The sequence below is a fragment of the Oncorhynchus mykiss genome, chromosome 16, assembly GCF_013265735.2.
Source record: "Oncorhynchus mykiss isolate Arlee chromosome 16, USDA_OmykA_1.1, whole genome shotgun sequence".
NCBI classification, from domain to species: domain Eukaryota; kingdom Metazoa; phylum Chordata; class Actinopteri; order Salmoniformes; family Salmonidae; genus Oncorhynchus; species Oncorhynchus mykiss.
In genome coordinates, this window is record NC_048580.1 from 34339461 (window position 1) to 34357640 (window position 18180).

Below are 18180 nucleotides of genomic sequence, written 5' to 3' on the forward strand. Positions count from 1 at the left end.
AATTGTTATTGTCTTTTTTATATGTTTATTATTTTCCAATGAAAAAAAGAAGACAGAGATAAAAATATTGACATTTGTGTTGGAGAGGATGGCTGCCGTTGTATTGGCTCTTAATTAACCAACAGTGCTATTTTGTTTATTTTTTTCGCATTCTTGGAACTTATTTTGTACATAATGTTGCTGCTACCGCCTCTTATGACCGAAAAGAGCTTCTGGACATCAGAACAGCGATTACTCACCTCAAATTGGACGAATAATATTTTTTAAATGAGTCGGACGGGAAGGATTTACTCCAAACACCTGAACAGGCCCTCATCCCCGTCATTCGCTGGAGAAAGAAACTGAGATTTTGCGGAAAGAGATCGGGTGCCTTGTGAGGATCAGGCGACGAGTGGCTAATCTACCTTTGACATCCGTACTGTTAGCCAACGTTCAATCGCTGGAAAATAAATGGGACAAACTGAAGCACGTATATCCTACCAACGGGACATAAAAAATTGTAAGATCTTATGTTTCACAGAGTAGTGGCTGAACGACGACATTAATAACATACAGCTAGGGGGTTATACACTCTATCAGCAGGATAGAACAGCAACCTCTGGTAAGACACAGGGCGGCGGCCTATGTATATTTGCTGGTGCACAATATCTAAGGAAGTCTCAAGGTTTTGCTCGCCTGAGGTAGAGTATCTCATGATAAGCTGTAGACCACACTATCTACCTAGAGAGTTTTCATCTGTATTTTTCGAAGCTGAAAAAAAGGAACACCTATGTGAGAATTCTATTAATTGACTATAGCTCAGCGTTCAACACCAGAGTGCCCTCAAAGCTCATCACTAAGCTAAGGACCGTGGGACTAAACACCTCCCTTTGCAACTGAATCCTGGACTTCCTGCCGGGCCGCCCCCAGTTGGTAAGGGTAGGTAACAACACATCCACCACGCTGATCCTCAACACAGGGGCACCTCAGGGGTGCGTGCTCAGTCCCCTCCTGTACTCCCTGTTCACTCATGACTGCACGACCAGACACGATTCCAACACCATCATTAATAAGTTTGCCGATGGCACAACAGTCACCTACAATGATGAGGCAGCCTATAGGGAGGAGGTCAGAGACCTGACCGTGTGATGCAAGGACAACAACCTCTCCCTCAACAGACAAAGGAGATGATTGTGGACTACAGGAAAAGGAGGACCGAGCAAGCCCCCATTCTCATCGACGAGGCTGTAGTGGAGCAGGTTGAGAGCTTCAAGTTCCTTGGCGTCCACATCACCAACAAACTATCATGGTCCAAGCACACCAAGACAGTCATGAAGAGGGCACGACAAAACCTATTCTCCCTCAGGAGACTGAAAAGATTTGACATAGGTCCTCAGATCCTCAAAAGGTTTTACAGCTGCACCATCGAGATCATCCTGACGGGTTGCATCACTGCATGGTATGGCAACTGCTCGGCCTCCGACCACAATATACTACAGAGGGTAGTGCGTACAGCCCAGTACATCACCGGGGCCAAGCTTCCTGCCATCCACGGTCTCTATACCAGGCAGTGTCAAAGGAAGGCCCTAACATTTGTCAAAGACTCCAGCCACCCTAGTTACCGCACAGCAAGCTGTACCGGAGCACCAAGTCTAGATCCAAGAGGCTTCTAAACAGCTTCTACCCCCAAACCATAACACTTTTGAACATCTAATCAAATGACTACCCAGACTATTTGCATTGACTCTGTGCCGGTACCCCCTGATAGCCCCGCTATTGTTTTTACTGCTGATCTTTAATTATTTGTTATTCTTATCTCTTGCTTTTTTTAGGTATTTTCTTAAAATTGCATTGTTGGTCAAGGGCTTGTAAGCATTTCACTGTAAGGTCTACTACACCTGTTGTATTCGGCGCATGGGACAAATACAATTTGAGTTGAAAGTTGTGGGAACCTACATTTTTGTTTCTAATTGGTTCTGGGAACGAAGCAATAAGTTACCTGACTGGTAAAATTTTACGCGTTTTTAAACATTCTGAGAACAGAAGTGAACACTTTTTGCATATAGGAGGGTCAGAGAACGTTTTACTCTGGTTCCTTAGAAGTTTTTTTCCTGGGAGGTTTTATTAATGCTCTGAGAACAGAAATGATAAGTTATTTGGAGTTGTTTTTATAACTCCCTTAATAACTGTTTCGATAAGACTTTTAATAACACTGCTAGCATGGAAATTTATTTCCTTAGGTATTATTCATGCAAACACATACTTTTTTATTGCGACACAGCATCAGTGAGATTCAGACCTACAGTGCCTTCGGAAAGTATTCTGACCCCTTGACTTTTTCCACATTTTGTTAGATTACAGCCTTATTCTAAAATTGATTAAATTGTTTTTTCACCCCCATCAATCTACACAAAATACCCCATAATGACTAAGGAAAAACTGTTTTTTAGACATGTTTGTTAAGTTATTCAAAATATAAAACTGAAATATCACATTTACATAAGTATTCAGACCCTTTACTCAGTACTTTGTTGAAACACCTTTGGCAGCGATTACAGCCTCAAGTCTTCTACAAGCTCGGCACACCTGTATTCGGGGAGTTTCCTATTTTCAGGTCTCTCCAGAGATGTCCAATCAGGTTCAAGTCCCGATCTATTAGTAAAAAAAGAACCATGAGGAAACCTGTAGGAAAAGTTATGCTGAAATTCCTCTTTCTTAACATTCTCTGAACTGTCTGAGAATATTCCCAATGTCAACCCAGTTGGAGAACATTCCTGGAACATGACCAAAATTGAAATTAAATGTAACCATTTCTGACCATGTAGGAAACAATCTGTTAAAGTAATGAAATACCAAGAAAATAATGTTTTTTTTTGTCAAGTTCCTTAAATGTGCTGAACATCATAGTATGAGTACCATAGTATGAGTCATAATACCCATAAAACATAGCGGTCAAACAGGAAAATGGTTCCAGTCATTTTTCCACCATTAATTTTTCCCATAGGGGATTTTAGAAATAATTCAAATAAGGGCTGTGTTTTGTGTAGGTTTTGATAACCATGTAAGTCTCTTTCGGACAAGGTGACTTTTATCAATATATTTGCATTTATCTCCCAAATATGAAATGCTAATTAGCTGCTAATGTGGCTATCATAAAGAACTACAAATGCCATGATGATCTGGATGAGACTGACAAATCGAGGCAAAGTATCTAATGACTATCTTATGTTAGCTAAATGTAGTACATTTCTTTATATTGACAATTCTGAACAGTCTTGTGCAAGTTTTACATTGACACAGTAATGGTGTCTGCTAGAGATGACGTGCAGGAGCTTGCAGGAATTTGTAGTTTTGCATGATGTCTACTTTGATGCTAATTAGCATTTTCAAATCTGAGAGTAAATGGAGCAGAAAATATTGATAAAAGTCACCTTGTCCTAGAGAGATTTACATGACTATCAAAATGTCACGTCAGGGTAAGCCGACACCAAACACAGCCCTAAAATCTCTTGTGAGAAAAATGAATGGTGGAAAAACGTTTTGAACCATTTCCCTGTTTGAACCATTTCCCAACTCCACTGTGGGGCTCTATGTTCCAAAGCCAAGCAACTATCCTGCACCATTTCCAGAAAGTTGTGGGAAAGTTTTCTGCAAAAGTAATCATAGGACAACCACCCTCTCACCAAGCTCAAAGACACATGTGGTTCTCAGAACGTTATGCGCTAACTTGGTAATAATACAATGAATTAAACATGACTAAATAACAAACTGTATGTAGGAGAGAGGGAGAGCAAGCGAGAGAAAGATGTTGAGATACAAAGAGAAGCTCCAGAGTCTAATGAGCTGTCCGCGGGCCCCTCTTCTCTTGTCGTCCATGTGATTGCACGGTAATTGGGTCAGTCAATAGCCCCATACGGGTGGGAGGGTGGCTGGCTGGGCTGTGCCGTGCTGTACTGGGGAGAGCAGAGCAGAGGAGTTAAGTGCACTGTCTGATGAGAGTCCTCACCATGGTGGGAAATGTGGGCCAGAGGAGCAATGCCAAACCCCATGGCTCCCCCTACACTGGGATAATACCAGTCACCTGATCAGTGGTGGGTGGGCGAGCCAGAGGGATACACCGAACTGGGCTAAGGGGAAAGTTGGAGTTCCAAAGTTGTGTGTTTTTTTGGGGGTTTCTTCTTTTTTTGTGGCTTTGTTCGACACACATCAGTTCTCATATGAACATATCGGAAGCAATGTCATGTAACCTCATAGCGCATAATAAGCCTGATATGTCAATGATTCAAAGTTGGCCTTAGTGAGAGTGAATTCTATGAGAGTGACCTTACTGACTAAAGTATTTGTCATCATTTAATTTTAATGAATCACACAACTGCGAGGCGTAGCTCTGTGCTTGTGGTGTACTAGTGTACGGGGGAAGGTTAAGGGGAAAGTTCTTGTGGTAGATTGGCTGCTAGATTAAGGACTAGATTCAATCAGATCAAATGTTAACCGGCACAAGCCGACACCCGCATAGCTGATGTTTTGGCTGTGCCTAAGAAATCGGTGAGCAGCTGCTCTTGTGATCATTGTCACGAAGCCACACCCATCCCACTTGCGTTAGAAGGTCAGAACGAGAAAGTATGTAGGTTGTATACAAATAATGACGCTCAAATTGAAAGTTATTTAACCTGTCTAGGACTGGGGAACCCCTCGCCAACAGCCAATGAAATTGCAGGGCACCAAATACAAATCAACAGAAATCTCATAAATCAAATTTCTCAAACATACAAGTATTAGGCACCATTTTAAAGATAAAATTCTCGTTAATCCAGCCACAGTGTCTGATTTCCAAAATGCTTTACAGCGAAAGCTCCACAAACGATTGTTAGGTCACCACCAAGCCACAGAAAAACCCAGCCATTTTTACAGCCAAAGAGAGGAGTCACATAAATCATACATAGGGATTAAATGAATCACTAACCTTGGATGATCTTCATCAGATGACACTCATAGGACGTCATGTTACACAATACATGTATGTTTCGTTCGATAAAGTGCATATTTATATAAAAAAATCGAATTTTACATTGGCGGGTTACATTCAGTAGTTCTAAAACATGCGGTGATTGTGCAGAGAGCCACATGAATTCACAGAAATTCCCCATTATAAATGTTGATGAAAATTCTAGTGTTATACCTTGGCTGTATACATGGGTTACCAGTGCCAAGTCCATGTTCAGAGGTAAAAGGTAATTGAGGTAGATATGTACATATAGGTAGGGGTTAAGTGACTAGGCAAAAGGTTAGATGATAAACAGTAGCAGCACCGTATGTGAGGAGTCAAAAGAGCTCATGCAAAAAGGGCCCATGCAGATTGTCCAGGAAGCTATTTGGTTAACTATTAAGCAGTCTTATGGCCTGGGGGTAGAAGTTGTTCAGGGTCCTGTTGGTTCCAGACTTGGTGCTTCGGTACCATTTAACATGTGGTAGCAGAGGAAACAGGCTTTGACTTTAGGGCCTTCCTCTAACACCACCTAGTATAGAGGTCCTGGATGATAGGGAAATCAGACCCAGTGATTTACTGAAGCTTTCGACCCACTCCACTACAGCCCCATCAATGTGGATGGGCGTGCTTGACCCTCTGTTTTCTGTAGTCCACAATCAGCTCCTTTGTCTTGCTGACATTGAGGAGGTCACTGACCTCCTCCTTATAGGCTGTCTCATCGTCGTCTGTGATCAGGCCTACCACCGTTGTGTCGTCAGCAAACTTAATGATGGCGCCTCACCACCTGGGGGTGTCCCATCAAGAAGTCCAGGATCCAGTTGCAGAGGTAGGTGTTCAGTCCCAAGGTTCTGAGCTTAGTGATGAGCTTGGAGGACACTATGGTGTTGAACGCTGAGAAATGGTCAATGAACAGCATTCTCACATAGTTGTTCCTCATGTCCAGGTGGGAGAGGGTAGTGTGGAGTGCAATAGAGATTGCGTTATCTGTGGATCTGTTGGGGCGGAATGCGAATTGGAGTGTGTCCAGGGTGTCTCGGATGATGGTGTTGATGTGAGCCATGACCAGCTTTTCAAAGCATTTCATGGCTACAGATGTGAGTGCTACAGTTGTGAGTGCTACAGCGCGATAGTAATTTAGATAGGATACCTTGGCGTTCTTGGGTACCGGGACTAGTGGACTGCTTGAAACATGTAGGTATTACAGAGTGGGTCAGGGAGAGGTTGAAAATGTCAATAAAGACACTGGCCAGCTGGTCAGCGCATGCTCTGAGTATGCATCCTGGTAATCCGTCTGGCCCCGCGGCCTTATGAATGTTAACCTGTTTAAAGGTCTTAAATAGGCTACATAGAGCGAGATCACACAGTCGTCCGAAACAGCTGGTGCTCTCATGCATGGTTCAGTGTTGCTTGCCTCGAAGTGAGCATAGAAGGTATTTAGCTTGTCTGGTAGGCTTGCGTCACTGAGCAGCTCACGCCTGTGTTTCCTTTTGTAATCTGTGATAGTTTACAAGCCCTGACGCATCCGACGAGTATCAGTGCCGGGGTAGGAGGATTCAATCTTAGTACTGTATTGACGTTTTGCCTGTTTGTGATGGCTCGTCGGAGATCGTAGCGTGATTTCTTATAAGCGTCCAGATTAGTATCCCACTCCTTGAAAGTGGCAGCTCTAGCCTTTAGCTCAGTGCGGATGTTGCCTGTAATGCATGTCTTCTGGTTGGGATATGTACGTTTGCTCAGTGTGGGGACATCATTGTCGATGCACTTATTAATGAAGCAACAACTTGAGACTTACTTAACATTAGAGGTTGCGCACTAGCTGTTGTTAACAAAGAGACACACCCCTCCCCTCCTCGTCGGGTTTCCCCATGCTGCCGTCCAGTCTAGATGATGCATGGAAAAACCAGCTCGAACGGAGCTCGTCCAGTTTGATCTCTAGTGACTGTACGTCAGGGTAGCGGCGGTTAGGACCTGGCCCAAAGGTCAGAATACAGTGTTTCTGTAGAAACACCTCTGCCACACCTTCATTTCTTTGATCTCCACCCCAAACGAATAGAGGGTGAATAGCATGCTATTCTCATGCTTAAATTCAAGGTCAGAATACGTGTAGAGAGAATAGTGCATTAATTAAAGGGTATTACGTTCTATTTACGCACACTTTAAAGTTGCACTTGGTAAACATTTCTTGACCAGGTTTAACTTTAACTGTAAAATGTTTCCTTACAAAACTAGAATCTTGGTTTGAAGAGGTAACTGCCAAAATAATGGAAACAATTGAGTAAATGAGGGATACAAAGTGTATTGAAAGCAGGTACTTCCACACAGGTGTGGTTCTTGAGTTAATTAAGCAATTAACATCCCATCATGCTTAGGGTCATGTACAAAAATTCTGGGAAGCCCATTATTTTGTCTACCATGGCTATGCCCTCCCCCCCAGTCTTTTCTACCAAAATTAAACAAAACAACAAATTGTGGAATATCTTGTAGAAGAATGGTGTTGCATCCATCCAAAAGAGTACAAAGACACTTGTAAAATCTATGTCAAGTTGATTGGAGGTTTTTCTAGCTCGTTGTGGTCCAATGCCCTATTAAGACACTTTATGTTGGCGTTTTCTGTATTTTGGCAGTTATAATGATAGTGATTTGACCAAATCAAATCGTATCGGTTGCGTACATAATTTAGTAGGTGTTGTGGCGGGTGCCGCGAAATGCTAATGTTCCTAGTTCCTATCAATCCTTGCGGTAAATGTCAACCAGCACACAATAAGCCAAAATCAAAAAATTTGCCAAATGTAGTACAGCAGTAGATATTGAAATAGTATGTAAACATTATAAAAGTGACCCGTGCTCAATGACTATGCACATAGTGCAGCAGTACCTAGAGCTTACTACAAGCTCTATGCAGACACAATATTTGACTATTCATTTATTCATTAAAGTAGCCTATTTCATATTGATAAACAAATAAAATATCAGCGACTGTTCAAACAATAAACCAAACAACAAGAATCCACCCAAAAATGTATTTAAAAAAAGAATAATAATGCGCACGCCGAGGAACTTCAAGCTTTTGATCCCCTCCACTACGGACCCATCGATGTGGATCTGGGCGTGCTCTCTCTCTGCCACAACCATGTTTCATGAGTGTAACTGAATGGTTTTACCTCTCTGTCTGAAACATCGACTTAAAAGCAAATGTCTTCCAAAGTTTGAATTTGATGTATTCAATCTTAAATTCATGACCTAAGATACAGTAATAATAGCTCAATGACTAAGCAACATTTACATGTCTTCGTACCTCTGCCACAATATCAAATGGGGTATGCATGCTCATAAGAGCGCTAACAATATATACTGTAAACAGCATAGCTATTGCAACATATTCTAAGTCATTGTCATGTATAAAACCTGTGACGCCCAAGGTAGGGGGATGAATTCAAGTCAGTCAAACTGATGGTCACAAGCAAGAAACAACCAGTTATAAGAAAGAAAAGTGGGTCATATAATCTGGACAAACAACTTTATTTCTGGTAATGCATCTATACACTGTACATTCAGTCACTGTGGTATATAAGCATAGCTATTTTCAAACATAATCTCATAAAGTCCTTTACTTTACAATATAGTCCGTGTCATGAGAGAGGGAGAGGGTGTCGATGGGGGGAGGTGGAAAAGGCTAAAACAAGGGAAAGGAAGGAATAGATAAATAAGCCAAGCTTTTTTTTCATACTATATGCGTGATTAATAAACGAGAAAGCACACATTTACCTTTTACATAAAAATATTTCTAGAATTGTAAAGTTGATATAGTATTAGCAGCAGCGTAGGGCTAAAAAGATACAAGGATGGGGAAAAAAATCTACGAGGTGACGGTAGTTCCTGTGTGACTCATTTTTACCATGGGGACACTATTTGATATTGAATATATTGTTAAAAATATATATGAACTGGTGAAAAAAGTCATTCAATATAAAGACTCTACAGTAAAAAAAAAAAATATCCAAACAATGGGATAAAAACATATTTATGTAGGGTATATTCTCTAACGCACTGCAATAATTATTTTTTTAAAACATGTTCTCGGTTAAAACACAAACTCAAAAAAACAAGACAGCTATTGTGTCAGAAAAGATTTCTTTTTGAATAAGGATAAACCTTGTACATATATAATACAATATTGTAAATGAAAAATTATTTACATTTGTAAATTCTTATTTTTTAATCTTCACACTGGCTAGTTTTATCTATGAATATGTACTGTTATTGCTGCTTTATTGTTGTCCATTTAGGAAAATGGTTCCTGTTTAGAAAATGATAAATAATTTAACCGTTTTTTTATTTTACTTGGGAGCGAAGCGCCAATGTCGTCATTTTCTCCCCTTTTTGTAGAAAACCATGAAAAGGAAACTACAAATATCAATTTGTTTGAGTGTAAAAACAACTATAAAATGTGCCAATTTAAGGTCTGTCAAAGTCACAAACTCAGTGTTAGTCTCTCATTAACATTGCCCTTTCTAATGTTGGTTAAGGCTTCAACATAATGCCCTCTTCACTAGTCATAGATGTCCACCTTTGGATAGGCAGACCAGATCATGTAAAACTGGTATGACATCCTTATCTACAACCAAGATTAACCTTATAATACCGCATAGCTATGGTACATACGTTTTCTGTTGATACCTATAATTGTTTTTGACATGCATATCTCTGAAAGAGCATTTCTGAATGAATTACAGATATTATTGTTTTTTTAGACTTAAAAGTAATTCAATTAAATTGTTTTTTGTTAATAATGTAGAGTAAATGTAATCACTACCGTAAACTGCAATAGCTTCATCTTGTGACTTGAGCAAGGAAGTCAAGTCAGGCCTGTCGAGAGGGATAGTGCTGAGAGGAGGGAGAATGTTCTAGATACTCCCCTCGAGAGTGCAAAAAGAAAGTATCCCCTCCATTGACAGTGTCTGCACCGTGTGACAGGCTTGACATCTGCACTGTGACGGGAATGACATCCCGTGGTGGAGTTGACTCTGAGCATGTCCCTATGGGCCAGCTACAATTACTTCATCGCCAGTGTTCCTGATCTGGAAACCATCTGCCCACTTTCAGGCACTTGAGGTTGTCCAGCATTGCGTTTGAACTTGTGTTGTGTTTTGGGGTGTACTTGTGAAGTAGTTCTTCTTCTGATCTATGTAATAAACAAAGTTTAGTTTCCTTTAAAAATGAGGGTTTTTTTTCTTTAAAAAATACATGTTTGCTGTATATTGCATAACACAATAAAACCCTTACATGTACAGTATCAATGCCCAATAATGACTATATGTATGGTAAACCTTCTCAAATGTCATGCATATGAAAGAAAATATGAGTTTTTGTTTGGAAAAACAGACAAGCAATAAAAATATCCCACGTTAAAAACAACAACAAGAACATCAAGAACCAAAGGAAAATGGCATAAACACAACGTGCATTCGGATTGCATTGTACCCACTGTGTATTTGGAGCATTATTAAATGTATTCTTTAATTAATCATTCATTTCTCCCAGGTAAACATGTGAGCAATGTGTCTTCGGACTCTAACAATCACTGCTTTTCCATGACTGGTCAAACAGCTCTGTTTAACACCTTGGAACTTCGATGAATCATTGGCGTATTAATAAATACCAAAAATGTAGGAGAGATGGGCACTCGAAGAGTGTTTTGCAATCTTACGTCCCACTACCTTTCTATTTTGAGGAGTGTCAATTGATTAAACAGCCAAAAGGGTATAATTAGTGCCAAAAAATGATTGAAATGACATTTTTCAACAGCCCAAACTGTATCAGCAAGCAAGCGTGTACACCCCTTTTCTCTCTCATTTTATTTACAATATTTTGTCTTGAACACATGAATACATTGCATTTAAATGAGTTGCATATAATTAACAAAATGCTCACTTGGATTTATATTGTTCTTGTCATGGATATGTCCTCTCCAATGGAAGATTGAAGACAATAGTGGGAGTATAATGCATTATAACAGTATTTTGTTATGACAAAGTGCGATTTATAATTGTAACGTAAAAAAAAAACATATCTATATTTACATAACATAATTTAATTAAAAATAACATTTTGTGGTTCTGGCTAAAGGTGCCACTTCCAGCCCTAAAATCATAATATTCAAATGGTTAATTTTTTTATCGTAATTTGAGCAAGTCATGTCAACTCTCGGTAATCAAATGAAAAGGAGGAAACACAGGCAAGCTAGTTTTAACCAACAGTCCCGGGGAAACTGACAGAGGTCTGTGCTTCAGATTGCACCCAGATCCAAATTGATCACAAAGTTTATCTTTATAAGTTCTTTACAAGTTCCAAAGAGATAAAATATCTAGTCCAATGCAATCCTCCTCACCTCTCCCATAGTAAACGTTATGTATTTCTGGAATAGTACAACAACAAAAAATATCAAACTTTTCCTCAGTGGATCGCAATGGCCTGCTCTACACACCGACGAACCATGGTGGTACTGGTGGTAGTTTGTCTTGCTTGTTGTCTGTTAATATATTTTGTAAATCTTTTTTTAAGCTCTGATAGAACAAAGAGTCAAAGATTTTTTTTTAATATTTTTTTTTTATATCACTATGCACTCTTAAATAGCTTATAAAGTCATAAAATGATTTAACTTCTTCACGGGAAATGGAGTAGAAGTCCTGCTCGGGCACGTGGGCAGAGTCCAGTCCTCCTGTCTACCATTTTGAAAGCCCTCCATTTTGTTTCTAAACAGGCCAGTCTAATATCTTGTATTATTATCATGTTTTTTTTTCATCATAGAAAAGTCTGTATCCAAAATGTTCACCAGTTTTTGTCTCAGAGAAAATACAGGCACAACCATATTTTGTGCTATATTCTTTTCATCTTCAGGTTCAATTTTCAGTTTTTGGAGGAGAGGTGCGTTTCAGTGCTTGTCCTAGTAACACATACAGAGTTTGACTTGCTTTGTTTCTTGCTCCAAGGATGCATCCAAGCACTCATACATTTTTTGTGAGGATGGATACGTGCACATATAGAGGTTCGATATATCTGCTTTTCTCTATTTTGTCTCTGTTAACTCAGTCTCTCTGGTTGGGTTGGGTGGGGTGGGCGTAGTTTTGTTTTGGGGTGCTGATGGTGGGGGATTGGAAGGGGGTTGATGGTGGAAGGGGCTAGTTGTTGGCGGGGGTATCCTTGGTTGTCTTGTCCTGCTCCTTGGGCCACAGCTGCTGCTGCAGCTCCTTAACCACTCTCTCCAGGTGCTCCCTGGCCTCCCGTTCCAGCATTAGGTCTGCCCGGAGCTGCTCACGGTCTGCCTCGGCATGCTGGAGCTTCATTTGCAAGTCCTCGATCTGGAACAACAAAAAAACACCATGAAGGGTTGAGCTTAGGAACCAGACAATACACCTGCTTAGTGTGTCTACTTTCAGCATTTTATGTATTTTTTTTTGTTTACTACCTAATATCATCTCTTTAACTCTTAAAACTTAAATCACACACACACACACAGCCAGTGTGACAGCAAGACGTCATAGCCACATCCTTCCCCCCGCCATTGCAAACCTCTAAGCCTCTCCACTTTCCGACCCAGACACACAACAGTGAACTAACAACACAGACCAAAGCTGTCTCTCCAAATACCACAAACACTATAAACATTCACTCAAGTAAAGGCTTTTAAGACAGGGCTAGAAAGCAAATTGCTCTTTTTAGAGAAACTAGGACTCAAGGTCAGTGTACTTATCTTTTGTTTTGTCTAATCTACATTTCCCATGATGCTTAAAAGGAACTACACGTCTCTTCCTGTTTCCTCTTTAGGCTAGCACTTATCTTGTGTCTGTGCTCTTTGGGTTACACCCATATGTTTTCGACCACGCAGAAGGAACGTTTTTTTTTACTTTGAGCGCTTAACCTTGGTGTTAGACAGAAATGCTGCAATTACTTTCAGGGATAGCCTCAGTTTCAGAGTGTTTATGTAATCGGACTACAGACACTTTGACTATGGCCTCTTCTCTGTTTGGGTTTGAGTAGCCTATGGTGTGTGTGTGTGTGTCCTCACCTGTGCCGAGTACTTGGCGCGCAGGCGGCCCGCCTCGCAACCCTTGTCACACACTCGGAGCTGCCGGGCCTGCTCCAGCTCCCTCTTCAGACGCATGCGTGACTCATTAGCCTCCTTCATCTTCTTCTCGCTCTCGGCACGCAGGCGCTCAATCTCCTTCCTCAGGTTCCGCTTGGCCTCCGTGGCCTCCCTGAGCTTCTCTTTCTTAGCCACCCGCAGGAACTCCAACTCCTATGGGAACAAAGTTGACGTAAACATTAGGATGAGCTAACTAGCAGTAGCATTACTGAGTTAGCATTAGCGTGTACAGGTTAGCAAAAGCAAATTAGCATTAGCCTACAGAGGAAGAGTTGGCATTAAATGTAGTCAGGGACGCTAAACCAGACAACAAGCTAACTGTTGACATTGCGCCTGAGGAACCCCTGTTGAACTTTGAATCCTCTGAATCTCATAGTGAACGCGTGGTAAACAGATAAAGAGATAACTTTTATAAAATAATTTAACGCTATGAAAGTTCATCCAAACTAACAATTCAAGTTTAATGTAACATTAAGTCTGTTGAAAACGTTCTACTGCACAATGTACTGTGTTATAATACACACAGTTGAAGTCGGACGTTTACATACACTTAGGTTGGTGTCATTAAAACATGTTTTTCAACCCTTCCACAAATAGTTTTGGCATGTCGGTTAGGATATCAACTTTTTCCAACAATTATTTACAGACAGATTATTTCACTTATAATTCACTGTATCACAATTCCAGAAGTTTACATACACTAAGTTGACTGTGCCTTTAAACTGCTTGGACAATTCCAGAAAATGATGTCATGGCTTTAGAAGCTTCTGATAGGCTAATTGACGTCGTTTGAATCAATTGGAGGTTTACCTGTGGATGTATTTCAAGGACTACCTTCAAACTCTGTGCCTCTTTGCTTGACAAAAAAATACACTGTAGACCTCCACAAGTCTGGTTCATCCTTGGGAGCAATTTCCAAATGCCTGAAGGTACCACGTTCATCTGTACAAACAAGAGCACGCAAGTATAAACACCATAGGACCATGCAGCCGTCATACCGCTCAGGAAGGAGACACGTTCTGTCTCCTAGAGATGAACGTACTTTGGTGCGAAAAGTGCAAATCAATCCCAGAACAACAGCAAAGGACCTTGTGAAGATGCTGGAGGAAACAGGTACAAACGTATCTATATCCACAGTAAAATGAGTCATATAATCGACATAACTTGAAAGGCAGCTCAGCAAGGAAGAAGCCACTGCTCCAAAACTGCCATAAAAAAGCCAGACTACGGTTTGCAACTGCACATGGGGACAAAGATTGTATTTCTGGAGAAATATCCTCTGGTCTGATGACACAAAAATAGAACTTTTTGGCCATAATGACCGTCGTCGTGTTTGGAGGAACAAGGGGAATGCTTGCAAGCCGAAGAAAACCATCCCAACCGTGAAGCACGGGGGTGGCAGCATTATGTTGTGGGGGTGCTTTGCTGTAGGAGGGACGGGTGCACTTAACGTCATGAGGAAAGAAAATTATGTGCATATATTGAAGCAAGATCTCAAGACATCAGTCAGGAAGTTAAAGCTTGGTCGCAAATGGGTCTTCCAAATGGACAATGACCCCAAGCATACTTCCAAAGTTGTGGCAAAATGGCTTAAGGACAACAAAGTCAAGGTACTGGAGTGGCCATCACAAAGCCCTGACCTCAATCCTATAGAAAATAAAATCTTTATTTGTCACGTGTGCCAAATAATACAGTGAAATGCTTACTTACAGGCTCAAACTAATAGTGCAAAAAGGTATTAGGTGAACAATAGGTAGGTAAAGAAATAAAACAACAGAAAAAAATACAGGCTATATACAGTAGCGAGGCTACATACAGACACAGGTTAGTCAGGCTGATTTAGGTAGTATGTACATGTAGATATGGGTAAAAACTCCCGGTAACGGGCTGCAATCCCGTTACCGGGATCGATATGACAACAGCCAGTGAAAGTGCAGAGCGCCAAATTCAAACAACAAAAATGTCATAATTAAAATTCCTCAAACATACATGTATCTTATACCATTTTAACGGTAATCTCGTTGTTAATCCCACCAAAGTGTCCGAGTTCAAATAGGCTTTACAGCAAAAGCACCACAAACGATTATGTTCGGTCACCACCAAGTCACAGAAAAATTCAGCCATTTTTCCAGCCAAAGAGAGGAGTCACACAAAGCACAAATGGAGATAAAATTAATCACTAACCTTTGATAATCTTCATCAGATGACACTCATAGGACTTCAAGTTACACAATACATATATGTTTTGTTCGATAAAGTGCATATTTATACAAAAAAATGTCAGTATACATTGGCGCTTTACGTTCACTAGTTCCAAAAACATCCGGTGATGAGAGCCACATCATTTTACAAAAATACCCATTATAAATGTTGATGAAAATACAATAGTTAGACATGGAAATATAGATACACTTCTCCTTAATGCAACCACTGTGTCATATTTCAAAAAATCTTTACGAAAAAAGCAAACTATGCAATAATCTGAGTACAGCTTTCAGACAACAAAGCAGCCAAAAAGATATCTGCCATATTGGGTAGTCAACAGAAATCAGAAATAGCATTATAAATATTCCCTTACCTTTGATGATCTTCATCAGAATGCACTCTGAGGAACCCCAGTTCCACGTTAAATGTTTGATTTAGTTCGATAATGTCAATAATCTATGTCCAAAGAGCTACTTTTGTTAGCACGTTTGGTAAACAAATCCAAAGTCATGAAGCGCGTTCCCTAGTTTTAGACGAAATGTCAAAAGCTTCCGTTCCTGTCCGTATAAACATGTCAAATTATGTATGGAATCAATCTTTAGAATGTTTTTAACATAAATCTTCAATAATGTCCCAACCGGAGAATTCCATTGTCTTCAGAAGTGCGATGGAACAGAGCTCCCTCTCATGTGAACGCGCATGGTCAGAGCATGGTCAGCTCATGGCCGACCTGACTCATTCCTCTCTCATTCGGTCCCACTTCACAGTAGAATCATCAAACAAGTTTCTAAAGACGGTTGACATCTAGTGGAAGCCTTAGGAAGTGCAACATAACCAATATCCCACTGTGTATTCAATAGGGGCTGTGTTGAAAATCAACCAACCTCAGATTTCCCACTTCCTGTTTGGATTTCTTCTCAGGTTTTTGCCTGCCATATGAGTTCTGTTATACTCACAGACATCATTCAAACAGTTTTAGAAACGTCCGAGTGTTTTCTAATACTAATACTACTAATAATATGCATATATTAGCAACTGGGACTGAGGAGCAGGCCGTTTACTCTGGGCACCTTTCATCCAAGCTACTCAATACTGCCCCTGCAGCCATAAGAAGTTAAAGTGACTATGCATATATGATGAACATAGAGTAGCAGTAGCGTAAAGAGGGGTTGGCGGGTGGTGGGTGGCGGAACACAATGCAGATAGCCTGGTCAGCCAATGTGAGGGAGCAATGGTTGGTCCAATTGAGGTAGTATGTACATGAATGTATAGTTATAGTGATTATGCAGATATGATAAATAGAGAGTAGCAGCAGCGTAAAAGAGGGGTTGGGGGGGGGACAATGCAAATAGTCCAGGTAGCCATTTGATTAAATGTTCAGGAGTCTTATGGCTTGGGGTAAAAACTGTTGAGAAGCCTTTTTGTCCTAGACTTGGCACTCTGGTACCTCTTGCAATGCCGAGCAATTGCAGTACCAGGCAGTGATGCAACCAGTCAGGATATTCTCGATGTTGCAGCTGTAGAACCTTTTGAGGATCTCAGGACCCATGCCAAATCTTTATAGTTTCCTGAGGGGGAATAGGTGTTGTCGTGCCCTCTTCATGGCTGTCTTGGTGTGTTTGGACCATTCTAGTTTGTTGTTGATGTGGACACCAAGGAACTTGAAGCTCTCAACCTGCTCCACTACAGCCCCGTCGATGAGAATGGGGGCGTGCTCGGTCCTCCTTTTCCTGTAGTCCACAATCATCTCCTTTGTCTTGGTTACTTGAGGGATAGGTTGTTATTCTGGCACCACCCGGCCAGGTCTCTGACCTCCTCCCTATGGGCCGTCTCGTCATTGTCGGTGATCAGGCCTACCACTGTTGTGTCGTTTGCAAATGTAATGATGGTGTTGGAGTCGTGCCTGGCCATGCAGTTGTGGGTGAACAGGGAGTACAGGAGGGGACTGGGGAGCTCCAGTGTTGAGGATCAGCGTGGCAGATGTGCTACTACCTACCCTCACCACCTGGGGGCGACCCATCAGGAGGTGTTTAGTCCCAGGATCCTTAGCTTAGTGATGAGCTTTGAGGGTACTATGGTGTTGAACGCTGAGCTGTAGTCAATGAATAGCATTCTCACATAAGTGTTCCTTTTGTCCAGGTGGGAAAGGGCAGTGTGGAGTGCAATAGAGATTGCATCATCTGTGGATCTGTTTGGGCGGTATGCAAATTGGAGTGGGTCTATTGTTTCGGGGATTATGGGGTTGATATGCGCCATTACCAACCTTTCAAAGCACTTCATGGCTACGGACGTGAGTGCTACAGGTCTGTAGTCATTTAGGCAGGTTACCTTAGTGTTCTAGGGCACAGTGACTATGGTGGTCTGCTTGCAACATGTTGGTATTACAGACTCAATCAGGGACATGTTGAAAATGTCAGTGAAGACACCTGCCAGTTGGTCAGCACATGCCCGGAGCACACGTCCTGGTAATCCGTCTGGCCCCGCAGGCTTGTGTTTACCTGTTTAAAGGTCTTACTCACATCGGCTACGGAGAGCATGATCACACAGTCATCCTGAACAGCTGATGCTCTCATGCATGCCTCAGTGTTGCTTGCCTCAAAGCGAGCATTGCTTGTAGCTCGTCTGGTAGGCTCATGTCACTGGGCAGCTCGCGGCTGGGCTTCCCTTTGTAGTCTGTAATAGTTTGCAAGCCCTGCCACATAAGATGAGCATCGGAGCCGGTGTATTGTGATCCAATCTTAACCCTGAATTTTTTCCCCCCAGGTTGCACATTTAACATGTTAATGGAAATTTGGTAGAACTGATTTAAGTTTCCCTGCATTAAAGTCTCCGGCCACTAGGAACGCCGCCTCTGCGTGAGTGGTTT

At 41.3% G+C, this 18180-nt stretch overlaps 1 protein-coding gene across 1 annotated transcript in view; it reads right to left on the reverse strand.

The window, feature by feature from the left end:
* Window positions 1-8468: 8468 nt before the first annotated feature.
* The window catches only part of skia (v-ski avian sarcoma viral oncogene homolog a), an 81283-nt gene continuing 71571 nt past the window's right edge, over window positions 8469-18180 (reverse strand). The window contains exons 5-6 of the mRNA XM_021565658.2: window positions 13032-13262; window positions 8469-12324 (exon numbers count right to left, since the gene is read on the reverse strand). Coding sequence (XP_021421333.2) covers window positions 12145-12324; window positions 13032-13262 — 411 coding nt within the window. The 3' untranslated portion in view covers window positions 8469-12144. The remainder of the gene's footprint in view (window positions 12325-13031; window positions 13263-18180) is intronic.